General features: G+C 45.6%; 1 protein-coding gene across 1 annotated transcript in view; it reads left to right on the top strand.

The window, feature by feature from the left end:
- The window catches only part of fat3a (FAT atypical cadherin 3a), a 159353-nt gene that overhangs the window by 60329 nt on the left and 76524 nt on the right, over positions 1-22500 (top strand). The window contains exon 3 of the mRNA XM_056610518.1: positions 18278-18604. Coding sequence (XP_056466493.1) covers positions 18278-18604 — 327 coding nt within the window. The remainder of the gene's footprint in view (positions 1-18277; positions 18605-22500) is intronic.

Genomic DNA, 22500 nt, shown 5'->3' with positions numbered 1-22500 from the left:
GCCAGTGAATACGAGAATATGCGCCGTACTTTAATCAAAATATCCTATTTATTTATTATGGAGTTAGTTTTTAATACAAGTGTAAAATGGCGAAGCAAATGGAAATTTGTAGATGAGGGGGATTATGGAGTGGGTGTGCAGTCTTAAATCGTCCAAGTTTTTGAGATGTTTGTTTTTGAGGTTGTTTTACTGTTCAATTACTAAAAGTAGGCTATCATTCTTTCGGAGGCAGATGGTATCCAAAACGCTATCTACACCAGCATGTTATCAAAAGCAAACTATTGTATATTCACGTACCGCAGTGCAAGGAAACGTTGGCTTGTGGCGCAGACTGCTATTGAGATGAATACGATACGAGAAAGCGATAATTATATGAATGTAGTTAACAACCATGGATACAATAAGGGGACTGTGCAATTTACTGAACAAAAAATGGTTTGTCGGTTTGTGGCTGCAGATTTTGAAATAGCTTAAATAAAATGTTTTGCATTCTCGACCAATCAGAGAAGTTCAGCGTTGCAAGCCCCACCCCCAAAGTCCCTGTACTTTTGGAAAGTATTACCCCGAGCAGGGACTTTTTGGGGGGTTAAATGTCCCAGGAACTTCATTTAGACTCTCGTCCAGCTGTGGAAACGCATTCCTTAGAGTTCCTCCAAAGGTAGATGCACAGTGAAAAGTGATCAGTGAAACTATTTCTTTTGTTGTACGAAAATAGAGAAATTATGCAACAAGACATGCACCACATAGGCAGTCAAGAACATTTTATTTTTCACTTCTGTCTCTGTTAACCGTCTCTGACAGACAAAGCATTGGAGGGGGTTTAAAAGTGTTTAGAAATATCTCATCACTGACAGACAATGAATCCTAGAATAGAAGATAAGCTCTGGCTTTTGAGCCACTGCAATATGAAAAGTGCAATATTATTCAAAATCCTGAATAAAAAACTTTCAGGGGGGTCCACATGGCATGCTTAACGTACACATCCATATGAAGCCATGATCTCACAAAATGTAACTCCCAAGAATCTCCCTTGTTGTAATGAAGAAGTTATTTCAGGGACACGCCATACGATGGTAATGGATACAGTATGCCATGTCTGTATTCTTAGCCACCAACACCTCAGATGACACCTCAAAAAAACCAAGGCCTGCATCTGAAAAAAATAAATGAAAGGAATGTCCATAATCTCCCCTGGCTGCTTAGCATAGCGGCGGTGGCCCCAGGCTGGCCAGGGTCAATTTAGCTTTGAAATGTCCCTGTAAAGCAATCCTTCTAAAATATAGAAATGCTGTCTGGCTAGACCAGGGATGGAGGGGTTATGCTGGGACTATGGTCCATGCTTAAAGAAGAGGCCGAGATGCGGCATTAACATTCATATGGGCAGCTTCAGAGAAACTTCTTCAGAGGGACTTCTTTAGAAAGAACTTTAAAAAATGACTATCTCATCATTTATATTTTGACCAGCTGTCAGCTCTGATTGAAGTCCACACATACCAAAGAAATTGACATAGAAAATTGTCAGGGAATATTTTGGATCGGTCTTGTTCCCCGGTTTCTTTTGATCTTCCGCACTTACACTCACACATATAGACACACACACACTCACGCACACACACACACACACACACAAACACAGACAAATGGACACTCAAAGGAAGAGAACGAAAGAGAGGGAGAGAGCGGACACACACCAAAAGCAGGGAGAGGGAGAGAAATAAGAGGCGAGAGGGCAAACACCAAAGGCAGGGAGAGAAAGAGAGGGAGAGGACGAATAGACTTTCACCGCTCACCAACCAAGCTCTTAAGCACAGGGATCAAATGAAGGACAATGGCTCATTTCACTTTTATATCCATCTCTTACCCCTCTACCTCTCTCGATCATTCAGAGCCTCTCTCTCTCTCCCATTGGTGCACTCACCAAAGGACACACACGCACACACACAAACACTTACTAAAGGATTGTGTGTGCAGTGCACCTGCTCATGCTGATGTGCACATTCTTGTTCTCCACGGATTCCGCTGAAAGTGCCTTGCACATACATAAACACACCTCATTACCCACGGTTGTATGCTTATTACACACAGCAAACAGCCATCCCCAAATTTAAATGTTTAGTTCCCTGAAAGATTTTGAATCTTATTTAATGGTCGGAAAGTTTGTCTTCATTATTAAACTCTTCTGTTATCAGCCTCTCTATGCCTTATGTTATTTTAATGTAGTCTTATGTAGAACTATTTGGTGTCAAACCCGCACAAACGCGTTTCAAATCATTTAACCACAATGCTACTAAGTATTTTAATTAGGTTATGTAATTACATGGTGAAAGTGGAAGAACAATATGTGTGTAGCCTTAACACTATTACTAATAAAGTAAAGGTTAAAATCACTCACACACACAGACACACACACGGACAGGCAGACAGACTGAAACAAAGACACACACAAAGACACACACACACACACACACACACACACACACACACACACACACACACACACACACACACACACACACACACACACACACACACACATACACGCCCGTATCTTATGGTTTAGGAATTACTGAAGATGAGCCTTGAAAATAGCTTGATTGTGCCAATGGAAATACAGACAGTGCTGGATACCTCTGTTTGGGAGGCAGGGTTACATGCAGAAGTATTATAGATAATGACGGTATTCACTGCTAATCTTATTATCCTCCCAGTATGAGGGCTGGTTTGTTTTTTCTTTCTCGTGGCGGTTTGTGTGCGTTAGGAGTCTGCAGAATGGGATGGTGGCACTGTTTGAGCATGTTAAGATTTCTGTATAGACTTTGTGTGTAACACAGACTTTACAGTCTCTCCCTCTCTCTCTCTCTCTCTCTCGCTCTCTCTCTCGCTCTCGCTCTCGCTCTAGCTCTCTCTCTCTCTCTCTCTCTCTCTCGCGCTCTCTCTCTCTCTCTCTCTCTCTCTCTCTCGCTCTCGCTCTCGCTCTAGCTCTCTCTCTCTCTCTCTCTCTCTCTCTCTCTCTCTCTCGCTCTCTCTGCTAGTGTTATTGACTGACCGACATACACAAGTAAGGCCGTTCTATTTGATCCTTGCATCACTCCCATGTCCCACTGCGGTGTGAAGCTGCTGTGCGACCATCGAAGTAAACTAGCCGGTTCAATCTCCTTCCTCTCGCTCTCCCTTTCCCAGATCTCTGTCAGCCCATCCATCTCTTTCTCCTCAGACACTGCATCTCACCCCGCCCCCTCCTTCCTCACCTTCTCATTCACAACCCTCATCTTCCTGGAGGATTTTCTCTCTCACTCCACACTCCCTCCCTCTCCCTTGATCTTGTCCAGACCCCCTGACTCCGGTCCAAGTGTGACCGCCAACACCCGGGTCTTGTCATATCTTTCTATCAGTCACCATCTCCTGCCCACACAATATGCCAGAAAAAATATTCCCAGTGAACGTCTGGTCTTCAATACAGGGTGAAATCAAATCCCTTAATGCTATTATGTATTTGCTCCTCAGGATTATTTTCCTTTGCTGCAGCAACACATCTCTCATTTGATCATGATTATTTTTGGTATGTGGTTAAATCCATCAGTTAGTTACTTGTGTTTTTATAAATATACACCGTTGGCTATATTCGCCTGGCCTTTTGAGCAGATAAACACAGCACAGCAAGCTTTAATTTCTCAGCACATCTGGAATGTTTCAGTTGTTTTATGGCCTCTCTCCACCATTAGTATCATACCCTACACAGAGGTGTAGTAGTAGGGGTAAAAACAGGTGTAGCTCATTAAGATAATTATGGTTCTCTAGGAATGTGCCAGTGCCTATGATTAACGTCATGAGATACAGGTTTACGACCCTGCTACTACACACCTTGGATGAAGGCCTATTGAATATTATATAAAATAAATAGAAATCGTAGTTGTTCAAGTGGAATCGCCACCATGCAGAGAAGCATTGATGACTCTTCACACCCCCATGAGCAGATCTGCATGGATTACAACCCTACGAAATGAATTATCTTAATTATTGTTATTAATTATCTGCTGAAATGAAGCTGGAAGCACCACACCTAATGTTTTGGGTTATTGTGGAATACATTTTCCCTCCCAATATGCCCCACTCAGTCCAGATGAGATGTCAGTTCCTTGGCCAGAAAGGTTAACCTGGGTTAAGTGGTTTGGTGAGGACGGCTAATCAACTGCCTAATGGCTCCTTCACAAATGATTCCCCCAGTTTAATTCCATTAACGACCCCCCCCCCCTCCTCTCCCGCCCTTGTCAACAGTTCTGTCACCGTGACAACGAGCCATTGCCTTTCAGTTGGGGTGGCGGGATGGACAAGGGGGAGGCGGGGCAATTCATACACCAATCACCTTTCAGACAGAGAGAGAGAGAGAGAGAGAGAGAGAGAGAGAGAGAGAGAGAGAGAGAGGAGAGAGAGAGAGAGAGAGGGAGAGGGAGACCAGGGTCAGGTGAAGGACGGTGAGGATGAGTGATACAAGACGGTGGATAAGGTGTGTGTGGGTGTATATGTGTGTGTAGACTCACTAATGAATTATACAAAAATGGAGGTGGCAGGGAACAGAGAGAGAGAGAGAGAGAGAGAGAGAGAGAGAGAGAGAGAGAGAGAGAGAGAGAGAGAGAGAGAGAGAGAGAGAGAGAGAGACTATAATTGGTTCATTGTCACGGTGCAGCGTGGAGACGTAATGGGATTACCTTGATTACATAAATGCCTGTTAATTGTTTTGGCGCCGTGTTTTACATTCTACACTGCCGTGCTAACGCAGCACCGCAGATGTGCGATGGTGCCGGGCGGGGGAGGGGGGGCAGAGACAGGAAGTAGCATCAGGAGGAAGGTGATAAGGAGAAACAGAAGGAGAGAGAGAGACACCATAAAGGAAAAGGGTGAAGAGAACACGGGCGATAACAGAGAGAGAGAGACACTTAGAGAGAGCGAGAGAGAGAGAGAGAGAGAGAGAGAGAGAGAGAGAGAGAGAGAGAGAGAGAGAGATGTACCTTACTCGGCCTAAGGGTATGGCGCCGCGCATTGGTGTGTGTCTGTGTGTGTCTGTCTGTGTGTGTGTGTGTGTGGGTGTATGTGTGTGTGCTGTAGGAACGCTCTCATGTGACTTCTGTGGAGGCATGTGGCACAGCACGTACGGATCACGGATGCGTCGTAAATCGGCAGCTGTAGACGCAGGCATTCCGCCGGGCGCGTTCCATCCTCCTTCACCTCCACCCCTTCATCGATATATCTTTTATATACCTCCCCCGCCCCCCTGCTCTTTTTTCCATTCAATCTCATCCCCCTCTCTCTCCATCTCCCTCTTTCCCTCTTTGATGTGCCGGGGAAGATATATAACTGTAAAGGACCCCATCTTGTGAATAAACCAACGGATAACCACATCAAAAAGACTACGCCCACAAAGTACAACACAATGATGGAGCCGCACAAGACTCCATCAATATTCACTCGACTCTGTTTGTTGTGCCTTATGCAATTTTGCTAGCTTAGTAGCATTTCTCGGATTCCTGCTTATTAATCTATAATGGCCCTGCAGTCGTTCGAAGACCATGGAACGGCTTTGGGCCATCATTAACGCCACATTCATGATATGTTAATGAGTAGAACAGAGGATGTATGAAGTGGACATGAAAGATACTTTCATGGTATGGCAGTGTACATGCACTGTGCGTGTGTGTGTGTGTGTGTGTGTGTGTGTGTGTGTGTGTGTGTGTGTGTGTGTGTGTGTGTGTGTGTGTGTGTGTGTGTGTGTGCGCGTGTGTGTGCGTGTGTGTGTGTGTGTGCGTGTGTGTGTGCGTGCGCGCGCGCGCGCGTGCGTGCGTGCGTGCGTGCGTGCGTGTGTGTGTGAGTGTGTGTCTGACATTTGCAAATGTGGCAGAGTGTGCCTGCATGTGTGTCTGTGTCTGCACATGTGACCTGGTGTGCGTGCATGTGTGCGTCATGTAGGAAGCCAGATCATGCATTTTAATTAACATTTTCATCCTTTTTTCAAAGATCTTCACATCATTGCCTTCAACCTTTCAATGCTTGCCATTAAACCTGCAGTATAATTCTTTAATGTAACACTCCGATAATTTATCTTTATCACTTCTAAAAATACATATTTATACCACCTATGTTTTAAGCAGGTCTACCTCAATTAATAATGTTTCCATGTCCATGAATGACAAACTGCATGGATAAGGATTTAAGCTAATGTTTAGCCCACAATGTCAAACAAATAACACAGAATTCAAATGAATCAGCTCTACTTTTTCCCTGGTGGTACAACCATTGTGTAAAGTGATACCCGGTTACATCTCATTGGCTCACCTTCCAATCCTCATAAAACACACAAGCATGTCACCTGTCTTGCTAGCGCTGGTTGTAGCTAGTATCCACTGGGGAAGTCTGCTGATCATGCCCATGTTTTATCGTGGCTAGTGTTTTCTCACCAACGTCTTTATTGACGTGGCGATAAACATGTCAACCTGCGACATGGCCCCTCTGAGCCCAACCCCCGCCGCCCCCTGCCCTGGCAGACATCAATAAATCACCGTCGGACTGACGGCCTTCAGTGGGCCCAGAACAGAGGCACTGCGCCACGGAGCGGGAGGGGAACACCACAGACATGAGCTGCTGGGTTGTGGAACAGCTTTGTCTGCGGGGCTGTGCAGGCCTCCACTAGAGTCAGTTAGCATCCCTAGCTAGCTGGTTGTCCACAGTGAGTTCTAACTCTCCACAGCACTGTGATCCGTCTGCTGACGGATGGTCCTGGGAGTAGAGATCGGGCTGCAGGTGTTACACCTGTGTTAGCAGTGGCCAATGGGTCCCCTGTGTCCTAATCACAGCCTGCTGCTAGTCCACACTCACAAACATGCACTCGCATGCACGCATGCACGTACACGATAAGTGCGCAAACAAACATAAATACATACACACGCAGAGATACACACACACATGCAGACACATACAAACAAACACACATGCGTACACAACATACACACAAGCAGGGAGGAAGTCTTATATGGCCCCTGCTGGTGTTAAATTAAATCTAAAATTAACGCTTCATTGCCCACAGGTCTATCTCCAAGGCAGCCATGGACCGATTTCTCTTTCTATCCCTCTCTCTCTCTGTCTTTCCGTCTCGCTTCCACAATGACATGGCCCTCTGCCCACTTCCTAACACACACTGTATAATAAGAGATGTAGTACAAGTATAAATGGAGGATGAATGAAGTAACAGTCAAAGAACAAGCCGTGTCAGGGTTGAGGATCAACACAGAAAGGGGATGCTTTTCATCTCCTAGAGATGGACAGCATCAGGGCACATGTTTCTTAATGTCTCATAGAGCCATGGTGCTTCACACTTCTGTCTTCTCCTAGACTTCACAAGTACTCCTCATGGGTTTCTCTATTTATAAACTGTAAGGCGGCTGAATCTGGGCCAATGGGAGCGAGGTGTTTGATGCGGGGGTTGTTGGAGACGTAAGGGTTAATGAGTTAAAGGCAAGTAAGTTGACAGAAGAAGAGAGAATATAGAGAATCTGCAGTGAAAAGGAAAATATGATGGTGTGTGGGTTTGTGTGGAGAGATTTGTTTTCAAACCAATATATTAGTCTTGACTTGTGACATGAATCCATTGTCTGGATTCAATCAGCAAACTAATTGTCAGCATTTTGAAACACACAAAACAAATCCCTCCCCTCTCCTCTCCTCTCCTCTTCTGAGAGATAATTACACTGATTATAGCCTTGAATATCTTTCTGTATGTTTCAGGTTCTGAGAGTTGATAGTGTAAAAAGTGCACCAACATAAAAGTATACTCTCCTAACTGTGTATGTGTCAAGCCCGACTGGGTTTTGAGCATGCGCCGCCGTCTCCCTGTCGTCTGAGAGGGCCGGGCCGCGGTTCCAGCGATAATTGGATGGTTCCGAAGCCAAGTCTTGTCTCAGCAAACTGTGAGAAAAATACTGTGCGAGACAGCACTTCCACATTTAGCCAAGCGTTACGCTGGCAAAGCACAACACGTGAGGAGGGGGAGCAGAGTTGCCTGTTAAGAATCACCAGTGACAAATATGCACATGGTCACAAACACGCACACGCAAACAAACAAATACACACCAATTGATGGCAGACCAATTAACGAATAGAGATTTCAAAGAGTGTTCTGCTTTTTGTTGCAGGCCTAGCCGTGTGTATTGGTTTACTTAATCAAACATGGTTGTCATACAATATAATGGTGTTACGCTGCTACATGGTGCGCTACTCTACATGGTGACAAACATAGAATTGACTTCATTATTCATTATTTTTCTCAGCAAGACAGTGTTGCCGCCAAAGAGGTATGCCATGCTTATTATGCCCTGTACTGTAGATGTATGTACACTTTGTTCCGGTGGCGAACCGTGAGCACTACAGCCGGGCCTTCACCTCAGCCCTAATTGCTGAGAAAAGAAATCATCGTGGAAAAAAAAGACACAATACGCTGAATTGAAAGCGTTGAACAACTGCAATCCTTTAATTAACGATGACAAGGATGTAGCCTAAACAAATAGACCATAACATCAATAACATTCTCCACAACAAGAAACATACTCTAATGAAAAATCTGGAAACGAGTGATATGAGGTCACAAGTGCAGGCTGGAAATGTATTTCTTGCATTTAACCTGTAGGGGTCTGTATGCGGGTTTTGCACCGCCCAGGTAATGTAAGGCCAGGTGTGTGTTTGTGAGACACTTAATGTCAAGGTAAGAGGCGGAGGTCAGTTTTCAAACTGACCGTTGCTTGCAGGTGTGCCGTAGAATCTTGATGTCGGTGGGTTGACTTTGTCAGATTTGTAAGGCTGACCAATCCGCCGCCCGGCGGGGATGAGGGAGGGGGGTACCTTGGAGGTTCGAGGTCGTTGGTGCCTGTCAATCTCTCTCGCTCATCTAAGGCGCGCTGTCCACACGGGCGAAAACGATCCGTTTTCGTTTTATGCGGTTCAGGAATATCTCTGTAGAGACGGATTTATTGCGAAACCGCATCAAGCTGTAGAAACGCTGTAACACACATTCAAGGCCCATAAGGGGCGCTGCTTCTGCTACAGAACTCCAGCAAGATGAAGAAGAAGAAGAGGCGAGCATGCGCATAAAGCCCGCTCGCTGTTTACAAACATACAGTCCGTGAAGAACAGGCCCCCTCCAGACGGGCGAAAATGATCTTTTCTCCTCCTCCGTTTTCCTTTGATGCGTTTTAGGAATATCTCTGTTAAGACGGGCTCATTGCGAAGAAGCATCGAGCTGTAGAAACGCTGTAGTAAATATTCAAGGTGCTGGTTCTCCACAAAAAAGAAAGTGGAGCGCATCAAGCCTGCGCGCATACTGCCTGCGTGCTGTATACAAACAGAAGGAGATTCAACCTTTTAAATTGAGCAGAATTCTTAATGTACAGTTTCAATTCTTAATGTACAGTTAGTAATTCAATTGATCAAGGGGCTGTATTTAAAGCTACAGAAAGAATACAAAAAAATTAATTCAATGCAACTCTGACGTCGCCCAGCTGGTGGGGGGGGGGGGGGGGGGGGGCAATGACGTCATCATTTGCGTGTCAGGCGTCCACACGAATCCTAACACGAAACCACATAGGTCCAGATTTATTTGAAACCACCCTGTGGGACATGGTTTCAGAAAAGTGCGTTTTCGGGCATAGGATCAGCCGGTTCCGTCTGGACGGTCGGTCGAAACAAACAAGACTTATGCATTTTCACCAAAAAATCGTCTCCGTGTGGACGGGGCCTAAGGCAAGAGGTCTGGCCCCAGGGCTCATAATAGCTCTGGCGGCTTTACGTCCAGACTATCAATGTGCTGCCATTCACCATACTTCGTTCCAGTTAGCCTGACGGGGGCCCCCGCACTATGACATCATCACATGGCCATTATAACCCTTTCTCTTGAGACTAATTCCCTCAGCCTTTGTGTTAATTTTCCATGATAAAGACCTGACTAGCACTGCTGGTGATGTCATGACATGCTCTGTCTCTGCCCCTGTGGCAATGTCTACGTGTGTATCCCATCGTTTTTACAATCCCTGGTTCTGTTTAGTAACTCATCGGCCTGCTCCTGTTTTCTGGATTCATTGAAGTGGGCAGTATGTTTGGTGCTCTGGCTACTCATCATGGCCCATCAGGGTCCATCGGGAAAAGGCAATAAAATAGCTGACTGAAACGTGGAGGGAATTAGATCTACCTAACACATCGGCCCCAGCCTCCCGGCACAAAAGTGGGTGAAAATCTGCTCTGCCCTGGCGCCAGGGGCTGTTTCTCTGGACCCCGGCGCTGTCCCAGACCAACACGGCGCCATCCCACAGAGTGTTATACCGTAACTCTTCTGGGCTAAGCTATTCGTCCCACTGAAACCGCTCTTCTCTGGTTTCCACCACACTTGGTACTGACGATCTGATTGGTAGTTGACCTCTTTCTCTGTTCTCTCTCTCTCTGTCACACACTCATGGCTGAATCACAATGGGTGACCTTCCTCTCTCCTGCCTTCTACCATTATGTTCATAACGGCTATAATCTCCTGCCTCCGAGGCATCCGTTATACGGTGTATTGTGTGTTTGTCGCCGTGCACGTTGGAATAGATAGTTAGATGAAGCAAGTGCCAAGCCAGATGGTTTGGGGGTTAAACCGCTGTCCGGATCCGGAAATCCCCACAAACCAAGGTGGTTCAGACAGGTGTTTTCAGTCGGACTGGAAGACCAACAGACTCTTGCTCCTCCATGGCAATCAGTTTCTTGGCCCAGAAGGGTGTTTTTCTGACTAACATGTATAGTTTGTGAAAAGTGCTCACTGAAAATCCCATACGCATAAACTCAGGCTTTGATTAATTCATTTTGAATGCAAAAATCGGAGTCAAGGATTTTATTCAACTATATAACCCGTAAGGTTCATTTTTTTTACCAACCTTTCTTCAGTGAAGAATCGGTCTTGGCCGAGTCTAAATATTGACAGTCACTGCACTTTTCTCTTTGTTTCCTCTTGTGGGCATTTACTGCCATGCTGAATGGCAGCGGTGGCTCACAGAGGCAGCTATTAACATGCTTAATGCTCTCCTCCGGGCTAATGCTTCCACTCCACCAGGCTCCCCAGCCTTTCCCAGGCCCAGAGTCACTCTGAGATCATGACCACAACAGTAGAAGGCCAGGCGCTTTTATGTCAGACCCTTTGTGTCAGTGTGTGTGTGTGTGTGTGTGTGTGTGTGTGTGTGTGTGTGTGTGTGTGTGTGTGTGTGTGTGTGTGTGTGTGTGTGTGTGTGTGTGTGTGTGTGTGTGTGTGTGTGTGTGTGTGTGTGTGTGTGTCTGGAGACTAGGGCCTCTTTTGACTTGGACCATAGGGAGCCTGACATCAGACACATAAAGACCAGGAAGTAGAAGAGATGACTAACAGAAGTGCGGTAGACATGCCTATCAGCACACACAAACGCATATGCACACTTGTAGGTACACACACACACACACACACACACACACACACACACACACACACACACACACACACACACACACACACACACACACACACACACACACACACACACACACACACACACACACACACACACAGACACCACTTCTGTCTGGCTGGCTGCCCTGGCTTTTCTCTTGTGTCTGCTAAACGTTCGTTTGCCCCATTGTTTCGTACATCCTCCTCATTGCGTTTATCCAGTGCCCTTCTCCTCCTGTCCCACCTCCCTTTGATCTGGATCCTATTCCAAAGGGCCCAGTGTTTTCAATCTGCGACCACAATGCCACCAAATTGCTTTCTGAATGATAGCTATTGACTTCAATTGTCTGGCATGTTGTATTTGAAGTCGACACAGGACCGGGGTCTATCTATATTCATAGGGGAGTCTCTATGTTTTCAGGGTGCGTGTGAGTGGGAGAGAGTGCACGTGCTTGCTCTTTTGACTGCCACGCATCCAATTGTCTGTGTCATCGCAGGTGTGTTTGCAGAGCAGATCATCTCTCCCCCCGCCCCCTTTGTCTTGCTCTTCCTTTCGATTCGGGTCTGTCTCTCTCTCTTTGTCTGACTCTCTCTCTTTCCCCCTCTCTCTCTCTCTCTCTCTCTCTCTCTCTCTCTCTCTCTCTCTCTCTCTCTCTCTCTCTCTCTCTCTCTCTCTCTCTCTCTCTCTCTCTCTCTCTCTCTCTCTCCCCCCCTCCCTTCGTGGTTCACATGCCTCCCCACTATTTCCCAGGTGACCTAGGCCCATTTGCTCTGCAAAATCGATTTAGCCGCCCGCGCCGATTATCCCCTTAGTTTAGTGGCCTGACTTAGCGCAGTATCCCTCCCCTCGACCTCTGCTGGCCTTGCACCGATCCCTCCCTTCTCCCCCCTCCTGACCGCCCTGAACACCATCTTTTCTCATTTGTCTTCTGCATTCTCCATTCATCTCTCTCTCTCTCCATCCCTGTATGTCTCTCTGTCTCTCTCTCCACCGCTGTGGTCAGTTATCTATTTGCTGATGAGGAGAGCAAACACCCACAATGCATTCAGTACGAGGGACAAGCACACGGCGGTGCCGCTCGTGGGGTTGGAAGTTGTGCAGCGTGGGGAGAGGTTAGCTCATTTGTATGGAACATGCAAATCTCTGTTTTCGTGCTGATTGCATGGGTATTAGTGCAGTGATGTGGAAGAATATATAAACCACGATAACCATAATAAATCGCTAAATATTACTAACATACATTCTTTAATCTGTGTAGCTTTGAATTACAAACATACATTAAGGTTGAGATGCAAGGCTATAATAACCGGACGTCCATGCAATTCCATTGAATAACAATACAGTGACTGACTACTATATTGTTAAAATGCCCTTGCCCTAATTACCCCCTCTACCGCCAGCAGTCTATGACAGATGTTCTACTGCATCGCCCTGATTGGCGTGGCCATGTTGTCAAATATGCAAAACAATTTCAGCATTTATGTGCTGCAACAAAATTTCAAAGCCTTATTTGGTGCCGCAGAGGTACTCTCCGCTAGCAGTAAGGAAGTCCGCTGGCTAGTCAGAGGAGATGCAGTGTGGTTCATGCGTGCATGCATGGCAAATCAAATTTAGACTTAATTAAACCCTGATCACAGGGATGACTGATGGTATAGGCATTCATAATGCAATGTGTCGGCACAAGCAGCGAGACGAAAGAGTAACTTGGGGCGTGTGTGTATGTGTGTTATGTACCTGTGTGTCTCTCTGAGTACAAGGATGGATATGCAGTCTAAATTCATATTATTCAAAAGTAATAAGTTGCCTCTGGCCTTCTTAATGCAAACACGCACGTTGCAGAGCCTCAGAAGAAATGGCACTTCACGTAAATGACCAAAGGCTCCCCACTCTGAGGGATTAGTAGGAATGCTGATTACAGCCCTAATTAATTGCTTCCTAATTCCCAATTAAGTCCTAGAACTGTCCCTGTCTGGTCTGTTGAAGTCCACTTCCGTGCACTTAACATCGGCCCTCCAAGACCCATCCAGGGACAAGTGCTAGCTCTTAAGCATAGTCGTACAATAATGTATCCTATTCTGACCAATATTGGAAAGCCTGCCTTTTGTTGAAACCGGTTTACCATTGTCAATAAAAGTGGGAGTTCCATAGAGAAGAGAGGGTGCCCGCTGTTCTGCCTTCCATCGTGTCTAGCTGGGTGCACGTTGGCCTTGGCCTTAATGCTACTTATTATTGGGAAGGGGATTTTGGGGCAGTTTGTAGCAGAAAACTGAATAAATGAATTAAACTATTCCAAAGTTGCACCAGTTTCAAGGCAAAAAGTTAGAACTTTTGGGTTGCATCCAACACATTTGGAGATGACAGATGGCTTTGCAGACTGGAACAATTTGCTGTGCGCTTTCAGCAGAAGCATTTGCCTCTCTGTGCAGGCATTGGCTTTATCAGTTTTTGTGTTTGGATTCTTGCCAGCTCTGCCAATCATTCGATCGTGCTTATTCCACTGCCTTGGTATCTGCGTATACTCCTTATCTCAGTGCTCCTAGGGCTTATGAATACCACAACCCCCGACTTCAGGCTGATCTACCAAAGTTACGATTGGATGAAGTCAACATGCACTCTCGTTAAATAGTTGAACTTAAAGCGAAAGTCTTCCCCTCTAGTGCCTTGGTCTTGTATGTCTCCACCATATGCACAGGGCCAAGAAATACATATGGCATATGTAATACAACTCCATGAAATACATATCACGTTCATACATGCTGCATGCAATGGTATGCATGTTTATCTTCATTTGTCCCCCCACTAAGATGATCCGATTTGATATTGAATGATTAGCATGTTTTACTAAAATGCAATAGCATGCAGGCGGGAGACGGGCGACCATCCCAGGAAACCACAAAGCCCAGAATCAGTGTGCAGTGAGCGAGGGGGAAAGCAATGCACAGTAATAGAGTTGTAGATTCAGAATTAATTACAGCTAACCTTGAACATTCAGCGTTCTCACAGGACATAAACAATGCCACCTGTGGGTGTGTGTGTGTGTGTGTCTGTGTGTGTGTGTGTGTCTGTGTGTGTGTGTGTGTGTGTGTGTGTGTGTGTGTGTGTGTGTGTGTGTGTGTGTGTGTGTGTGTGCGTGTGCGTGTGTGCGTGTGTGCGTGTGTGTGTGTGTGTGTTTGCTTGTGTGCGTGTATGGGTACATGGGTAAGTATGGGAGCACGGCCACATCTGTCTTTGTCCTTGATGATGCATGTTTGTTTTTTTCATTCGCGTGTCAGCAAGGGTTGATTGTGTGTGTGTGTGTGTGTGTGTGTGTGTGTGTGTGTGTGTGTGTGTGTGTGTGTGTGTGTGTGTGTGTGTGTGTGTGAGAGCACTCCTAAGTACACGTTCAGGTAACTGTAGTGTGATGTAAGGGCCTAATGGGCACGGTGACAGATAAGGGTAGTGTTAATGATTTGGTTGCCCCCTCATTTTCCACCTGCTCCAGGCGCGTCCCACATGGCCCTCATTTACATGTGAGCTGTTGAGCCACGAGTGAGCCCCTCTTGTGGCGGCGCCCTGTAGCAACCAGGCAGCTGAGTAAAGGACGGCCACAATATTAAAAACAGGGCAAAGAAGCAAAGCGACGCCGAAGGGGAGGCCATCTTGGTTTTCTTGACCAAGAAGAAGGGTCACCTGGAATATAAAAAATCAATTGTTCCTATCTTTATTTGTGAAAAAGCAACAAGACGGCGGCTCAGAAAGTACCTGACATCGTGTGAAACTCTCCACTAAGCAAAGAGGCATTGGGTGGTTTCCTCAAAGACACTGTTAAAGAGGCTCAGTTTCTTCTACCATGACTTTTAAGGGTTCCAAAATGTCCTTTGAGGAGCCCTCAGCTCCGGAGCCTTCCAGTCGCTTTCACAGATAACAACCAAGCGGCGCCCCGGAACACAATGTGCACAGGAGCCGCTGAGTGGTTCTATTGGATGGTCGGACCCCAGTAATAGCATCAGACTCACTCGGCTGGGTGATATCCTATTTCCATCTCCAGGAACATCTTAGAAATGGACTATTCATGTGCAATTGGTTCAGTTGACGAGTTTGGGTGCTCAGGTCCTGGGTTCAGTAGGAGTGGGGTCTGTGTTGAACTGAGGATCTGGTTATCTGCATGCAGGGCGGTGCCGCCGAGCCCAGTCTGCTCAGCCTTAAAGAGGTTTCTGAAGCTTTGTTGAGCTCAACATTTTCTCCTGTTCTGCAGTATTTTTATTATGATTGTGTGTGTCTGTGTGTTTGTGTTTGTGTGTGTGTGTCGGTGTGCACATATGTGTGTGCGTATGTGCGTGCGTGCGTGAATGTAACAACTCGATTTTGGAGTCATCTTGCCAGCCCAAACATTTATTTCCTCAGACATTCTTTGTGGGTAGGAGTTCACTAAATGTGTAAAATATAGTTTATTTATCTTTGGCTCAGGGCAGAAAAATAACCGTTGAAATGCTGAGGAAAAGTTGAGGAGTAAAACTTGGACAGTAGCTGGATGCCACTTATAGGTAATAGTCAAATTGTACTTAGTTTCTATTCTCTCTCAAACGGTTGCCTTTTAAAAGTAATTCTTGCAGCCAATTACATCTTGCAAATGTCGATAATCAGTGAAACGCTGCACATTTTGTGATATTTTATGATTCTATGATGATAAAATGCACATTCCATACAGTCCAGCACCATGCTGAAGTACGAAAGGAAGCAAGGTAATTAGAAGGAAGTTAAAGTTAAAACAGCCCCCGTCGATGATTACCTAATAGGCCGGGACCCTTTAATGTATTACACTTCTTTCCTTTTTATTACCTTCATCTTCTCCCTATCTTCCTCCTGAAGCTCAACGATACTCTAAGTGCTCAATTAGCTATGGTGCATTTCCGCTTCAGAAAAAAAAGAAGCATGCCAGGCAACCAGCACTTACGATGCCTTCTTTAACACTCACTGATTCTCTCTTCTTCTCTCGCTCTCTCTTTCCTTTTCTCCCCCTCTCCTTCTCTCTTTCAGTTTCTCATACATATATGAAGCACGTGCAGCGCCCACTAATGACTCCCGTCTCGTATGGGAGTGTGTCTATCTTTTTACGATGTATTCCAGAAAGCCCTTTGCTAGCAACACTCAATGCTAAATGTCTCATGAGCTCATTCAGCTCTTAAGCACTGAGGCTAATGGATGGGCTAAGAGCGCTACGCTAACATGCTAACTATCTGTGTCTGGGATTCTGTGTGTGTGTGTGTGTGTGTGTGTGTGTGTATGTGTGAGAGTCAGAGAGAAGGTATTTCATGTTAATACACATGTTTATGAGAATAATAATTCAGAACAATGTTAAAGTGTGAGTGGACAAGATGTGGGCAAAGAGCTGGGCTAGAAACACACTTACTCACTCCCACACTCACAAACATACGCACATTTTCTCTCTCACCCCCGCACACACACAAACACACGCATGCATGCATGAACAGATGCACAAACACAGACACACACAGACCCAAATGCTCACGCTGATAAGAGACATGTGCAAAAGCACTCACTAGCCAGACTGTGCCAGACATACCCCCCCCCCCACACACACACACAACCTCCATCCACACACACACACACACACACACACACACACACACACACACACACACACACACACACACACACACACACATACACACACACACACACACACACACACACACACACACACACACACACACACACACACACACACACACACACAATCCAATCACCCCAACCATCCACCCATCAACACACACACAGACACACACACACACACACACACACACACACACACACACACACACACACACACACACACACACACATAGAGCCCCCAAGCCACAGGAGACGAAGGCCAGTAAACACAAGAGCACGCGGTGCGGGATCAGGGATCACACGCGTGTTTGGCGAGACATCCTGCCTGGGAGACGGTGAGGTCTTGTACTCCCTGTGCGCCGTTAAACGGATGGTGTGTTAAACGCATCGACTCTGTCCTTGATAGCATGCACAGGCCAGCCCCCTCCCCATGAGCTGCCTCTCTGGGCACGGTGTCAACATTGACCAGGCACCGCTGGGGGTGTTTCCTGCTTCTTTCTTGTAAGAAATACGAGTAAGGACAGACGTGTTGAGAAGAAGGGCCGGTCGCTTTTTTTTCTTTTCTTTCTGTGTTAAAAAAAGCAACATAAAAAAGCCATGAAGTGCTTTACCAGACCCTGTTCTCGGAGTTGAGTCGGGGGTCTGGTTGGACTGATGTTTAATCTCAAATTTGGGGTTTGGGCTTCAACCAAAGGTCAGAGGTTTCTTTGCAGGTGGTTTATGTATTTAATAAACCACAACGCGGCCTCTGTAGCTTTTGCTTATGCTGTGGGATAGCGATCATTGTGGAGTGTCTTGGTGCACATACCTTATCTTCAAGAGTCGTAACTGAAGTCACAAAGCCACCAAACAAAATAAAAATGAATAAAAATGAGAAAATTAGGCAACCATGTGTTGCGTGAAGATCTGGCAAAACACTTAGACTATGGCTCTGTCTTCGAATGAACTCCCCAAACATTGTAATGTTTTAAAGCATGATGAATGTACCTTGAACATCTCTCCCACTATTTCATATAAATAGTTTCAGGAAGTCATTCATCATCATACTTATTCCTAATGGTTACAATGGAGATAAAGCATCCTTCAGCATCAATTTGAAAGATTATATATGTTGTTATATACATTATACTAAACCGTACAGAGCCTTTTCTGACCTTCCGGTTGCCCCTCTTCACCCCCAGGGGTGATCTACACCACCGACTCGCTGGACCGCGAGACCAAGGACTCCTATTGGCTGACGGTGTATGCCAGCGACCACGGCGTGGTGCCGCACTACGCCAGCATCGAGGTCTACGTCCAGGTGGAGGACGTCAACGACAACGCCCCGCTTACCTCCGAGCCGGCGTACCGGCCCGCAGTGCCCGAGAACTCCCCGAGGGACGTCCCGGTGATCCAGATCCAGGCCCAGGACCCCGACAACCCCCCGCTGGCCACCGACCGCGGCGCGCTCACCTACCGCATCGTCAGCGGCAACCCTCAGAACTTCTTCACCATCAACCCTCGCACAGGTGAGGAGGGCGTGGCTTATCCGTCCTAACTGCCCGTAGGTTGAGATCTGCAACCTCACCGCTAGTTGCTGCTAAATTCTACACAGCGGACCCTAAACGAAATGATTGTAAATGAATTAACATTATTTAAAAGTCGGACCAACCTTTTTTTTTTTCTGAATGTTTATAGATACATCTGCGTATGTTTGTGTGTGTGTTTGTGTGATTGTTGTTTATGTGTGTTGTGACAAATGACCGGGTTGCTGTGTTGTGGGGCAGTTCTTTGCCGCCGTGCACATGGGCACACAGTAGCGCACCGGGAGACCCCTCCACGGGCTTGATGTGGAGTGAATGGGAGGTGACGATCAGAACAGAGAGTGAGGGGATCACTGTAGCGAACGAGAGTACTATAAGATTTCATTGTCTCTGTTTCATTGTCTGGATCATCGTAGCTGTGGGGCCAGAGCAAACATAATTTAGAGTTCACGCATCCATTTTTTGTGTTCGCTACTTACGTCGAATCCATGGGTCTCCCCCATCTCCTCAGGCCCTATGATAAACGAGCTCCAATCGGATTTGTTTGTGCAGCCTGTGGCAGAAGATTGCTAGGATCTGGAGGCGTAGGCCTTTATTTGTTGACTCCACAAACCAGTGTGAGTGCAGTTAGAATAGTAATACATTTTTGTAACAGGTTTGCACTGTGTGTGTGTGGGGGGGGGGGCTTGAAGTGTGTATGTTGTGTGTGATTGTGTGTGCGTGTATCTTTTCAAGTGTGTGTGTGTGTGTGTTTGTGTGTGTGTGTGTGTGTGTGTGTGTGTGTGTTTGTGTGTGGGTGTGTGTGTGTGTGTGTGTGTGTGTGTGTGTGTGTGTGTGTGTGTGTGTGTGTGTGTGTGTGTGTGTGTGTGTGTGTGTGTGTGTGTGTGTGTGTGTTCAAGCATGTGTGTGTTCAAGCGTGTGTGTGCGTGTGTGTGTGTGTGCAAGCCCTTGTTCCATCATGCGGGGTGAAAAAACAGGCTGCTCCACTGTGAAAATGTCAATTTCATGGCTATATGTACTGGGTGTAAACCGCTATGAAGAGCAATCAATCAGAGGGGTCAAATAGACCATCTCCTTAATAAAACCTGGCTAAATTGTAGCAAGAAATGTGTTTAGCTCTGTGGGAGGCATTTTACTGGGTCATCCTCGGTAATTTCTTCTCTCTCATGTGCTTGAATCCCAGGCATGCCATGGCAAAGTAACATATTATTTTCAATTGTAGAAGCCCGAAAGGTCTGTACTTTAGTGTGGAATAAATATACTATTTAGCTTGGGATGTTAGGTATTATAATAGTAATATGACCGGTTATACAGCAGTGGTTTCTATATGACACAAATTACATCCCCAGTATTGATATGCATTACATATTTAAGTATTTGCTTTGCTTATATATCATCCTGTTTGAAATACATCCATCCATCCCACTTTATTTCATACAGACTTCTACTTGACCACTCGATTTCCATATGTGGAGCAATTTGAAATTCATAATTACACATCATTCACAATATTCAAATTTCATGCATGTATTCTAAATACTACATCCAGGTATCATTGTATAAATACAATACATGTTGCGGTCCTTCATTGCGGAAGGTCGACTTAAAATACAATATGTTATATGGTAGTAATGGAGTATGTGGAGTACTCAGTGGTTGATCCCGATCAGTCGATGTCCCTTTGGAGGTGAGTGTAGTCACTCCATCCTCTGTTCTCACTGGGCTGTGTGGAAGTGGGTCAGCGGTGGGTCTATTTGTATCTCGGGCAGCCCGTGTCTCGCCGACCCCTCCCTTCCTCCGGGCTCCTCTCGACCTGCAGGCAGCTGTTGTTCGTTAAGGCCCCTTCTCATTAAGTTCATTCTCTCACTTTATGTAGAAATACCATGATGATCTTTTCATGTCTCACACTGTTGTGTTCGCAAGGGCATGCATAACACAATGATACCTCTTAACATTAACTGTCCTTCTTAAGCTTCTGCCGCAGAAAAAATATCTGTGTGATGGTATTGTAGGTGGCCCTCAGTACCTTTCACGCGCCCCTCAACTGGGTTTATGATTGACCCTTGTGGTTCTCCTGTATATATTTTACTACCAGCCATAGATCCCAATGGGAACCATGAGAGACTCAATAAAAAAATAATTTAATCCAAACAAAGTGCTGACAGCAGCTTTATGGTTTCAGCTAGGTGTCTGCTTTCCAGTTCATATTTATGGCTGCATTCATGTTGATGATTACTTATTGTATGCAAGTGACACACACACAAACACACACACACACAGTTTGTGTGTGTGGGGGGAGGGGAGATGGTTATATGAGTGTGATTGTATGCATTGTGTGTCAAAGCAAGCATGTGTTCCGGTTGTTTTCTCACTGCGTTGGCTTTTATGCATTAATGTGCAAGGCTGTGACTGTGAGGATCTCTGTGAGACACGTCCACCAATACTCAAGAGAGAGAGCGAGAGAGAGAGTGAGAGAGAGAGAGAGAGAGAGAGAGAGAGAGAGAGAGAGAGAGAGAGAGAGAGAGAGAGAGAGAGAGAGAGAGAGAGAGAGAGAGAGGTGGGGAGTGGAGATAAGCAGACACGGAGCGACATCAGCAGCAGTAATGACACCACATCCAAAAATGCTTCAGAGTACCAAAGGCTTTCTACTGAAAAAGGGAAATAAGTAAAATATGTCACACACACGTAGCACACATGCACAGCCTGTTGAACCAAATAAATGAGCGTGGGAGCGGAGGGATTGATTGAAGAGCAACCAATATGAATTGGAATATGAAAAGGAGACGAAGCGATGCAGGGAGAGAGCAAAGGGATGGAGGGAAAGAGAAGGATCCCCGAGCAAGCATGCCAGCCTGCTTTGAGCTAATTGGCGGTGGCTATATTCATCTTTCATTTAGCCTTTCTCTGGCTCTGGGAACCGATTGTTTTCACACCTCCTCCACAATGTCCCTGTAAACAAGTTTTCAGACTTCGCACTCTCCCATATTGAATCACTCCCACAATCTCCCCACATGTTTTCAGTATCTACATGCAAATGTCTGTGTGTTTGTGATGCAATTTCAAACATATCATCTTCTTTGCAATACCCCTGTCCAGAGCGTCATTCATCTCTATTTCCTATTTCCGCTTTTCCTCCTGCTCTCCAACCACGTATGATACCCTTTTCTTCTCCCTCTAGGTGGTGTGTGTTGAATATTTGATTTTGTTTTCATGAAAAATAGATGAGCAACTGCGCAGCTCGTCCATATGCCCATGGCATTCAGTCACTCTATACTCCATACGCTTTTGCTTTAAGTCGTGAGTATGATAGCCAGCTATTATAGCCCAAATGCTTTATCTGAGGTGGTATAATAACATGCTAGTGAACTATGTTGTTTACTCAGCTTGTAGTCAACATGTGTTACAATCAGGGAACGTAACGAACTGAAGAAAACTAGGGCTATGTTCTTCTCTGATGGAAATATATTCAGCAGCATGTATGTCAAAACTGTCCAAACACCTGTGTATTTGGACAGTATGGCCGACATGACCTCTTACATGTGCATGATGCCGTATATATCGTCATCAACTGCTGAATAGTACAGCTCCCCAGTGGTGTAAACTAGAGTACTTAAGTCGTATTTTGAGTATCTGTACATTTCTTGAGATTTATTAAGACTCTTGACTTTCACTTTACCTTCACTCCATTTAAACTAAATGTTTTCGCAATTCATTTGCAGTGGATTTATCGTTATGTAATAAATTCTGGAATAATTGTCCTATTGTGCAAATTAATTATCCTTACGTACTTCTTTACCCTTCAGCTCGTTGCATATGCATGCGAATAACTGCCGATCTTACTAACAAGTTGAGGTACATTAAGCCCAAATAATATTTGCTGA

The sequence above is a fragment of the Gadus chalcogrammus genome, chromosome 16 (genome assembly GCF_026213295.1).
Source record: "Gadus chalcogrammus isolate NIFS_2021 chromosome 16, NIFS_Gcha_1.0, whole genome shotgun sequence".
NCBI lineage: Eukaryota > Metazoa > Chordata > Actinopteri > Gadiformes > Gadidae > Gadus > Gadus chalcogrammus.
Note: the sequence above shows the minus strand (reverse complement) of the source record. Positions and strands in the feature narration are given on the sequence as shown.